The sequence below is a fragment of the Silene latifolia genome, chromosome 2 (assembly GCF_048544455.1).
Source record: "Silene latifolia isolate original U9 population chromosome 2, ASM4854445v1, whole genome shotgun sequence".
Taxonomy (NCBI): Eukaryota; Viridiplantae; Streptophyta; class Magnoliopsida; order Caryophyllales; family Caryophyllaceae; genus Silene; species Silene latifolia.
This window is the reverse complement of record NC_133527.1, coordinates 197,969,416-197,981,569: the sequence shown is the minus strand read 5'-3', so window position 1 is coordinate 197,981,569 and position 12,154 is coordinate 197,969,416. Positions and strand designations below refer to the sequence as shown.

General features: G+C 34.5%; 2 protein-coding genes across 2 annotated transcripts; both read right to left on the bottom strand.

The window, feature by feature from the left end:
- Positions 1-6,112: 6,112 nt before the first annotated feature.
- Positions 6,113-7,246, bottom strand: LOC141641942 (putative F-box only protein 15). The gene has a single exon (XM_074450582.1). It carries the CDS (start codon positions 7,244-7,246, stop codon positions 6,113-6,115), a length of 1,134 nt encoding a protein of 377 aa, XP_074306683.1.
- Positions 7,247-9,298: 2,052 nt separating this feature from the next.
- On the bottom strand, positions 9,299-10,357 carry LOC141641941 (uncharacterized). The gene has a single exon (XM_074450581.1). The coding sequence runs from the start codon at positions 10,355-10,357 to the stop codon at positions 9,299-9,301; it is 1,059 nt and encodes a 352-aa protein (XP_074306682.1).
- Between the last annotated feature and the right edge of the window lie 1,797 nt (positions 10,358-12,154).

The following is a 12,154-nucleotide window of genomic DNA, read 5'->3' as shown; positions in this document are numbered from 1 at the left end:
CAATGCTATTATTAGAACTTTATCCAAAGATAGCTGCAATCTTAAGAACTTATGACTAGAGTAATATGAAAAAGAGTATGAATAATCACACTCCTTACCAGGCCTTAGGATCTTGTTTGCATACATACTACACCATCCATATTAAGAATCCTCTTATGGTGTAATATTAAATACAAGATCAAAGTCCTCTAGGAATTCTCAAAAAACAACCTTGACATTGTTATCCTGAATAGTCATTTTGCCAAAGTATTTAAACTTATGATCAAAGATGACATAATGAATCCTTTACTGAGTAAAATAACTCAGTCAAATATCACAGAAAACGTCAAGAACTTTAAACTTCTCACAAATGAGATTTAGATATCCATACCTAAATTTCGTCTACAAATTAACATAATAATTTAAACCATTAATACTTAGATGTAGAATGGCTCACCTTTCCGTATATATGTTAATAATGAGACAAAAAAAAAATTGGTATCTAATCTCCCTTTAACCCATAAATATGAATATCCGAAGTAAATAGGTCAACAATTTCATTTTGACACAAAACTTTAATTTCCTTTTTAATGTGTCATACCGAAGAGAAATTGTATTTTCATAATTGTTCTTTATATCCATTGAACTTTAATGCAAGTTTACTTGAAAGAGATTCCAATCTAAACTATATAAAGTTATCAAAAAATGATAGGTTCACCATTATTTGAACTAGGAAAACACAAAATTAATTATTTTTCAATAGACAAGAAACCAAATTTGTCCATATGAAAAATAACCCTTTCCACCTAAAGGCGGTACCGTAAGTATTTTCCACATACAAATAAAAGAATAAGTCATTAATGATAACTAAATTAGTTGATTGTCCCAAACTCAGGTGATGACTTGCCCCAAATAGATGAATCTTTCATCATCACTTGGCTTGTCACATTTTAGTTATACTTGCATCGCATCAATATCCTTATGTGGGTGAAAAATCAGATACACCCACCATACATGATTGGATATAAAAAAAAAAACTCAACCTTACACAACCAGAATGAGAAGCTTAACTTTACTGACACGTCAAGCGTTAAAAAAAAAATGTTACTAGATTTTCCTTATGTGTCAAAACTCTTAACAAACCAACACTAAAAAGTCTAACCTTATGTTTGTTGTTATTTCTTTGAGTTTGACTTTTGCAGCTTCTTAATGATCTTCTTAATTAACTGAATTAACTGAAAAATGCCCTTAAATATTTCCTTAATATTGCCTTAGATAATCACTAAATAATGCATTTAGAATGCCCTACTCCATCCTCAAATTACGTGAGTCCACACGATACTTTCCTTATGAGTAGCAATTATACATTCTTAAAGCAATGTTAAGATTATCGCGGCCCGAAATAAGTATTTACATTCTCTTACCATTCATTTAATAAACGGTCTCATCCGAATTGAGAATGTAACCGAATATGACAGATATAATGAGCATCAATGTCAATTGAATGAACAAAACAATATCCTTGTATTTTGAATAAATTCAAATAATTAAAGTGTCTTTCCGAAATTAATAATTAGTTATTAGACGTAAATATTAACTAGTTAAAGACATTACTCTTTAGTAATTGTAATCAAATATTGACGATAAACTCACGTTGAACACTAAGCCTTCCTTTGGGCCGACTCAATATTCACATGAAAATACCGAATAATCGTCACATATTTATTACCTAACGTGTATATGTGATTCGGCCAAATAATGGCCTTCCTTTGGGCTGACCATTATTCGCATGAATTACACACACTGGTCCAAAGAATTGAATTTATTCAATTTAAAAGCTTTATGGGCATAATCCTTATGAGTGTCATAAACATAAACATAATGACACTCTCTTAACTTGATTTTCAGATTCAAATATTGGCATCCCATCATCACAAGACACCTAGCACAACATTAACTTTAGTCTTTGGACATAAAATTAACTTGTAAGTGGTCATCTTGGTGTAGTGATCAAATACTAACAATAAACTCCTGTCAAACATTAAGCCTTCCTTTGGGCCGACTTAAAGTTCACATGGAAACCTTACAATTGTTACATATTTACCACCACAAGCATGACTGAATTTCGGCCAAATAATAGCCTTCCTTTGGGCCGACCATTATCCGCATGAAACTCAATCACACACTGTAGTCATAATATTCTAAATCATTCAACTTACACAATAGAGGTTACTTTGGCAACTTATTGTGTCGATCAAACAACCTAAAATAGTAGACCCGTTATTATAAATCCGATTGGCCAATTATTAAATCTGAAAATACAAGTACTTAATTGACAAGTAACTTAAACCTTTAGTGATAATATACAAAACTATATCAAAATAGTTCCTTAGACATATAAGTCTGTAAAATTGATAGACCATACAAGTATATCTCCTTATTTTCACTTGTCCAAGTCCTAAATATCCCCTTATAAAATTATGAACACATAATTATACCATATTCATAAACCAAACAAACCAAAAATTCCATATCCATAATATCTGATTATAAATTAAACATTGAACCCAAATTTTCCTAACTGAACAAGGAGTAACATGGTGGCTGCAATGCCTGCAAACTCACTAATTTTTACGCAAAACACCTTAATTGAATACATATAGAGCCGTACATAATAACCAAATTACCTTCATCACTAAAAAATTTCCAAATTAACAACTGGTTTCCCACGGTTCCAAGACCTTCTCTTCAATAATTAACATCATTCAAGAGGTTAGCATTTATCAATATGATGATTTCTGCAATGGTGCTTTGCATGATATGGTTGCACGACCAACTAATTGAATTGGGAACCACAAAAATCTTTACAACTTTACCCACAAAAAATTTCAAGTCAAACACTGACACCGTATTGTTAACTTATTAACCACCGTCATCATGCAATCATCAATAACCCTTAAGACTCCATATTCATGGCAATAACGTAATCCAGAATTCACAAAAACAAATTCCTCAATTCACAAAAACATGTGCAATATCGTAACCCACAAACTTAATCGATCAATTCGGTTCGCATGAACAACCTAATATTAATGATTTTGAACCAAACATGAGTGTAATATGATTATTTAATATGGGCATACACCACAGCGCACACAATCAAACCAGAAATATCCACCAATCTCAATTATACAGATATGCATGTAGATTACTCAATCAACACACCATATAATCAATAAACACGAATACCTTATGATTTCATTCCCAAATAATTTAATATGAAGACGGCTCTGATACCACTTGTTAGAATTAATCCGAATAGAGACCATAAACTTCATACTAAATTATTCGGTAAATGCTAGATGCGGAAGCGTACCTGATTACATGACAAGAGGTTAGAATAAACCGTCTGAAGGGACGGTCTTCGGAATTAGGTCTTCTAGTAGACACACATACCGACAAGATCTCTACTGATGGGATGCGGGGAGATTAGATTATTGTGTGCTACCAGGGACCATAACCTAGGTGACTTATATATAGTCTCCTTAATCTAATGCGCCCATCATGCATTAGTAACCTAATGGGTATCTACACAATTAAGATATCCGGCTCATACTTTATAAGACGTGATTAATATGCCCGTATTCTATTATCCATATGGATCACTATATTGGGCTAGACTTAAACGATAGCAAACAAATACAATCTGTATAATAGTGTGTCCACATAAATAGTATTGGACCCAATATTCTTACAATGATGACATAGATACTATAAACCTAAATAGTTGCAATTGAATGCTAATTACCAAATTAATTTGCTAATTAACGTTAACCAAAAAATTCCGACTATGTGAGGTCGACTTACATAAACAATCATGCACTTCCTCCGTTCTAATCATTTGTTTATTTGTGAGATATTTTAATGAATGGAAGACACCGACAAATGAAGTACAAATCAGTCGAGTTCTAAATGATGAGGTAAAGCTAGCAGTTGTTTTGGTGAAATCAATGTGCTTGCATAAGGATAGACGGTGCGATCGGATACTATCTTCCCCGGGAAAAACTCCAAGGTTTCGTTAGCCAAATTATATCGAAACCCATTACTCTTATGATCGACATAACAATAAAACCACAAATCGCCTTCAAATAACCTCAGCGGATATATATCGGGTTATAATCGACGACCCAACATTTTATGAAGTTGGCAATGCAGTCGTTCCACATCGATTGGAGCAAGTTCTGTCCATTCACCAAATTTTACGTCTGTCAATTTCCAGATCCTCCATATAGAGCAACTTTTATCTATAACGCCTAGACTTGTTCCTAAACTTACAATCTTGACTACATGGGGATTTATAAATCCCGGCGTTGGTTTATAAAACTGATAAACTGTTTCTGTATCGACATCCAAGGCTAACCCAATGAGATTGATATCGCAAGTTATGTATCCAAACCAGTAGATAAATCGTCCAAGACAGTGCGGTTGATGTAACTAACATCAATAATGTTTACTACTAAACTCACGGGTATACCTTGAAGATCGATAAATCTCCAAGTTTTATCTTTGGAGGCTATTACATATTACGTCTCTTGGAACATATGGCTTGTTTTGACACGGTTTCCAGCGAGTCCGATAACCATGACTATGAACTCCAACTGCCTTCTAACAAACGCACAAAAGCCAGTATGAACAAATTATTACGACATCAACCATTCTCGCAAACAAATCAGGGCATAGCATAATTAAAAAATTCTTTATAATTCTATAAAAACAATTGAAAAACAATTAACATACAAACACAATTGAAAAACAATAACAATAACATACAAATATGTTTTTTTTCTCTGCCTTTGACTTTGTCGTCTTCTTCAATTCCATTCTTTCACACTGTATTTTTATACGGGTGATAAGTGTATGTAAATATTTATAAAAATAGTTTTAGAGTTTAGAATTTAATATTTTAGAGATTTTGTTCTCTAATTCTTGCTTTGGTTAAGTTTATATATACGTTTTATTAGAATCGGTGAGGGGAAGAACACATAAAGGAAATCGTTTATTATTAGGGGTAGTTTGGTTCACTACTGTTTTCCATGTTTGGACATATTGCTGCTAAAAACGCCTCAACCAATGAACCAATTCTCGTTCCTCTCATATTACCATCTCCAACCAGTATGGCCGTAGATTAATTCCGAAGAGTATGCTAATGCAATGCACAAGATTTGGAATTGGCTTTTATTTTTGGTCAATTTACGGTTGTTTGTATGTAAAGTTCTGTTATCTTGGTTTGGGTTTACTGTACAGTAAGCGTTTGAACTTTTCTCCGAATCACAGATTTCTTCTACTTTTGGTCCTTGTCATAATATCACCGATCACCATGATCTCTTAATTCTAGAGGCCCTGAAAAATCGTCTTGAATGTCATGGGACGGTGGTGGTTCATCTCGTTCGATCTCTACCATGTAAGATGGGATAGAATCTCCCACCTATGGAATGAGAGCTCGTCTTATACACCGTCTTACGTAGACTATGAATATTCATATTTCTATATCGAGAACTTTGAGTTATAAAATAAAATTACCGAGTATAGGTTTTAAATTTACACAATTTAATTTGTACAAATAGTTTTTTTTTCTTCATCTATGTGTCTTAACTTCATAAGTTGCAATTTTAAATCGAAAACTTCATACGAGATTAAATAGATAACTACATATTTTTGAAACTTTGTTCGACATTAAAAGAGTATTAAAGCAATCCGTTGCAGTTTGCACATGCTTACACTTGTGATTTGGAATTTAACTATCAGCATAAAATGCAAAACGTAATAGAAATATAAACAGAAAAAAAAAACTCTCACACTGTTAATAGAAATATAAACGTAATAGGCAAACAAATAAGTGTAACAAAGACAGTACGAAGAAAACAAATCCCAATTATATTAGTCAAATAGTATCTCTTGTAAACAAAAGTACAAAACTACATTTAAACAAAGACGTAAAGACGGAAAACCATCCATATAAAAACAGGAAAACAAGATAGGCAATACTGAATCTCAGCGCCATCCTCTCAAATCCGTCACAAACAATAGGCCTTATGTAAAGGGCATTTAAAAAGATGACGTCCAAAATTGGGTATCACCCTGGTAACGCTCTATCGTTGTCTATTAATTTCTCTGGTGAAACAAATGTGCTTGCATGAGGATGCAGGGTGCCTCTCTCGATCTCGAAAAACTCAAACCTTTCATCGGCCAAATTTTTTCGAACCACAACATACTTGCTATTACCGACCCAACAATAAAACCAAAAATCTCCGTCAAATAATCCCACCGGATATATACCGTCTTTAAATCTACGACCAAATAATTTAGAAAACCGCTTATACACCGGTTCCACATTGATTCGAGCGAATTCAGTCCATTTATTAGATTTCACGTCTGTCAATTTCCAAACCTTCAATAAAGTGCTAGTTTCATCGATAACGCCTATACTTGTTTCCATACTTACAACCTCGACTCTCGAATCATTAACTTCATTCTTCGGCCCAGTGAATTGATAAATTGTTTCAGTATCGACATCCAAGGCTAAATCAAAGGAACTGTAATAATGAAACCAGTAAATATATCGCCGACAACAATACGAATGATTTAGAATATGCTGGTACATGGTTGAGCTATTGGGTATACCTTGAAGATCAATGAATCTCCAGGCTTCATCAACGCCTATTGTAAATATCCGTATGTGTAGTTGTTCGCGGTAATAACAACCATAATTATCAACAGAAACATGCACTACTTTATAATGACTAGAGGAATTAACTGATAAACCCGCGGATGTTGGGCCCAGCCAATATACCTTCAGGGGAGGCAGACAGATTTTTTCTTTAGTCATAGGATTCAATACATGCAATATTATTTCCCAGTAAGTCGAATATGAAAGCAAGACTAATCCATTCAAACTACACAATATTGTGGCCTGAGACGGATTTTCAACTTTGGTCGTCTTCGTCTTCTCTATAGGCATGTTCACATCAATGTAATTAACATGACTATAATTGTTCGAGTCCTGTATTAGGAAACCGAGACTAGACTTTTGACAATGCGCTTTAACGAAAAGAGGATCGCTAACTATATCGTACCACTGCTTGCACACGTGTCTCGCATCGCGAAGGGCTTGAACAGGAACATTTATGAGAATGTTGAAGATTACCTCTGTTGGAAGATATGGCGGAAGCTTTTCGATTGCGTCTGCCATTGTCGTCGTCGTCTTCATCGTTGCTAAAATTACCGGTTTATTCTTTTTTTTCTTTGCCATTACCGGTTTATTCAATGTCTGCCTTATTTGGGGATCTCTCTTGTGTTTCACACAACCACGTAGAACCACCGTCTATATATATATAACCCTAATATGGAGTATATTAGGCCCATTAGGGCTGGATGACTATATCTAGGGTTTAGTTGTGACGGCTACGTCACGATGGCCGTCTCTAGGATTTTAGTAATGCTTAGGGTTTCTTTATAAGGTATTATAAAGACCGATCATTCTACTTATAATATCAATAACATAACAACTATTATCAATTGCAATTATCTTATGAAATATTCTCCCATCTATAATCTTATTAGAGTACAAACTAAAAAGGAAAAACTCGAATCTCCTATTTACTAAAGAATAGAAAAGTTAGAAAATTTTCCACCTAAACTCGCTTACTAGAAAAAATCAATCAATCAATACTATATATTAAATCCAGAAACCAAGGAACTTCAATGTAATTAAAGAAAGTTATACAAATTAATTTTACTATATAGTTTTAAATCACTAGCACCGTATGATGGATCCGATTAAGAGATCTCAATGCAAATATTATATAGTTTGCGTTAAAATTAAATTATATAGAAGCTTGATAATTTTCCTAAACATTTGTAAGAGACCAAAACATGGTCAATTTACTTAAAATAAAATAATTAATCAAGATGGTCAATTTCCCTAAAATAAAATAATTAATTAAGATGGTCAATTTCAAGGAGACTAAAAGAAAGAAGATACTTGGTAATTTTCCTAAATATTTATAGAAGACTAGAAAATGGTCAATTTTCTTAAAATAAAATAATTAATTATTATAAACATGCATACTTATGGTATTAATTATTATAGTTTATTAGATGTATAGAGATGTTAATTATTTAACATACAAAAATATAATATAAGTAGGTTATGGTGGAAGCTTTTCGATTGCGTCTGCCATTGTCGTCGTCGTCTTCATCGTTGCTGACATTACCGGTTTATTCTTTTTTTTCTTTGCCATTACCGGTTTATTCAATGTCTGCCTTATTTGGGTATCTCTGTGTGTGCCGTCTATATATATATAACCCTAGTACAGAGTATATTAGGCCTATTGGGCCTGACTATCATCTAGAGTTTAGTAGTGACGGCTACGTCACGATGGCCGTCTCTAGGGTTTTAGTAATGTTTAGGGTTTCTTTATAAGGTATCATAAAGATCGATGATTCTACTAATATCAATAACACAACAACTATTATCAATTGCAATTGTCTTATGAAATATTCTCCCATCTATAATCTTATTAGAGTACAAACTAAAAAAAGGAAAAACTTGAATCTCCTATTTACTAAAGAATAGAAAAGTTAGAAAATTTTCCACCTAAACTCGCTTACTAGAAAAAATTGAGCCTAATTATAGGAAACTATTCTAGATATATAATGGGCTTAAAATATAATTCGTAAATGTCAAACATGGAAACACGACAAGTTTCATATAATTGGTTTACAGTAAGCGTTTGAACTTGTCTCCCAATCAAAAGAGTATTAAAGCAATCGGTTGCAATTAGCACGGACTTACACTACTTATTTGGAATTTAACTTGGCATAAAATGCGTAATGTAATGGAAAAAAATAAACAGAAAAAAATTACGGAAAAACAAATCCCAATAAAATTAGTCAATACTATCTTGGTAGACAAAACTATGTTTAAACACAGTAAGGATCATCTGTCCCACTTTTGTGTCCCATTGTGTGTGTCACTCCACTCACCTTTTGACACATCACTTGTTGCAAAATAAAATATTGCAATAATTATATTAATTTGTTGATGTGTTAGAAGGTGATTGGAGTGACACACAGATTGGGACACCAAATGGGACAGAAGATCCCCACTCGTTTAAACAAAGACGTGAATACTATCTCGACGCCACTCTCTCACAACAGTCACATGTAATGTTACAATAACTGTCGTATATAATAATAAAGGGCGTGTAAGAAGGTAACACCGATAAATAATCGTGTATATATCAAGATCAATTGATTTTTAGGCTATTAATTTCTCTGGTGAAACAAATGTGCTTGCGTGAGGATGTAGGGTGCCTCTCGCAATCTCGAAAAACTCGAACCTTTCGTCGGCCAATTTTTTTCTAACCACAACATACTTCTCACCAACACAACAATAAAACCACAAATCTCCGCCAAATATTCCCACCGGATATATATCGTTATTAAATGTACTACCAAATAATTTAAAAAACCGGCTATACACCGGTACCACATTGATTCGAGCGAATTCAGTCCATTCACTAGATTTCACGTCTGTCAATTTTCGAACCATCAATGTTCTAGCTTCACGTATAACGCCGATACTTGTTTCCATATTTACAACATCGATTAAAATCGAATGTCTTTCATCCTTCGGCCCAGTGAATCGATAAATTGTTTCTGTATCGACATCCAAGGCTAAACCAAAGGAACTGTCATAATGAAACCAGTAAATATATTGCCGACAACAGTACGGACGTTCTAGAATATATTTCATGGTTGAGCTAATGAGTATACCTTGAAGATCAATTAATCTCCAGGCTTTATCAACGCCTATTGTAAATACCCGTATTTGTACTTGTTTAGAAACATGCACTACTTTATAATGACCAGAGGAATTAATTGCTAAACCCGCGGACTTTGTGCCCAAACCTACCGCCAGGGGAGGCAGGCTGATTTTTTCTTTAGTCATAGGATTCCCTACATGAAATATTTCTTCGTTAATCGGATCCGAAAGCAAGACTAACCCATTCAAACTACATAATATTATTTTTGCATAGGGCGGATTTTGAACTTTGATTGATTTCGGTGTACGCGTGTTGACATCAATGTAATTAACATGACAATAATTCTTCGAATTCTGGAATAGGAAACCGAGACTAGACTTTTGACAATGCGCTTTAGCGAAAAGAGGGTCGCTAACTATATCGTACCACTGCTTGCACACGTGTCTCACAACCTCAAGAAGGGCTTGACCAGGAACATTTATGAGAATGTTAAAGATAATCTCTCTTGGAAGATATGGTGGAAGCTTTTTGACTGCATCTGCCATTGTCATTGTCGTTTCCGTCTTCATGTAGAACTACCGTCTATATATATAAAACCCTAGCACAATACAAACTAAAAAAAGAAAAACTCAAAATTTCCTATTTCCTATTTACTAAAAAATAGGAAAGCTAGAAATTTTTCCCCCTAAAGTCCTAAACTAATGGTGCGGGTTGGCCGGGTTTGACTTGGATGACCCAGAACCGGCCCGAGATAGGTGGGGGTTGGGCCGGGTTAAAGGTGACCCGTGAATCAGTTTAGGGCGGGTTTAGGTCAGGCCCAGGTTGGGACGTGTCGGGCTTGAGATTGGGGGACCCGGATATAGGGCGGATCGGGCCGAGTTGGAAGGCGGGTCGGGACAGGTCGGGTCAAAAGTAACCATGGATGGGCTGGGTCCGGGTCGGGTCGACCCACTCTTTTGACCAGCCCTACTAGAAATTGAGCCTTATTTTAGGAAACTATTCTAGACATATCGTGGGCTTAAAATATTATTCGTATATGTCAAACATGGAAACACCGCAAGTTTCATAGTTGGGTCTAATATATTTTATTTCCTAAAGTAGGTTTTATGGGAGACCGTCTTCCACTAATTTAGTGGGAAATATAATAGAGAAAAAAAATATTCAGTGGGTCCCTCACCCCTCGTGTGAGATGTCTCTCAAGTTTCAATAACGTTATTGAGAGACCGTCTCTCTGGAGTTTTTGTGAAGATGTATAGCGGTTTGTAATCTACAACCGTACATTTTATTAATCTGGCAAGGCAGTCGTTCCACATCGATTGGGCCAATTCAGTTCATTCCCCTGATTTTACGTCTGTCAATTTCCAAAGCCTCCATTGAGATTTGCTTTTAACTATAGTGCCTAGACTTGTTCCGAGACATACAATTTTGACCAGAGTGAAGTATTTAACTCCGGTCTCTGTTCTCGACCATTAGCTTAAACTTTTAGTTATTAAAAACGACAGTAAATGCTGATACACAAGTCGGTGAAGTTAACTACAATAAATTATTTTTTGGTTTTCAAATTGTCCATCCTCAAAAGAAGTCATATTTATGAAACTAAAATCGAAAATAAAGATAAACCATGAAAGTACAACACGATTAAAAAGATAAATCGATAAATAAAGTGAGAAGCGAATAAAATACAGTTGGTCTTGCCTAACACCGTTTTAACTAAAACCTTTCATTTATTTCTACTTCATTTTAATTGGATGTAAGAGCCACCTTAAGTTACGTTGATATTAAACAAGAAATTGTGAATAAAATAAAGTACAAATTACGAAGAAATAAAGTAGATATAATCATGTACTTCCTCCGTTTCCAGTAACATAAATCATAATGAAATTGAGAAACAAAGATGGGATTGTGTGAGGTCGACTTACATAAACAATCATGCACTTCCTCCGTTCTTATCATTTGTTTTTTGTGAGATATTTTAATTAATGGACAACAAATGATTAGGACCGGCAAATAAAGTAGAAATCAGTCGAGTTCTTTTGAATTGGTGAAATCAATGTGCCTGCATAAGGATAGACGGTGCGATCGGATACTATCTCCCCGGGAAAAACACCAAGGTTCCGTTAGCCAAATTATATCGAAACCCATTACTCTTATGATCGACATAACAATAAAACCACAAATCGCCTTCAAATAACCTCAGCGGATATATAGAGGGTTGTAATCCACCACCCAACATTTTATCAAGTTGGCAATGCAGTCGTTCCACATCGATTGGAGCAAGTTCCGTCCATTCTCCAATTTTTACGTCTGTCAATTTCCAGAGCCTCCATATAGAGCAACTTTTATCTATA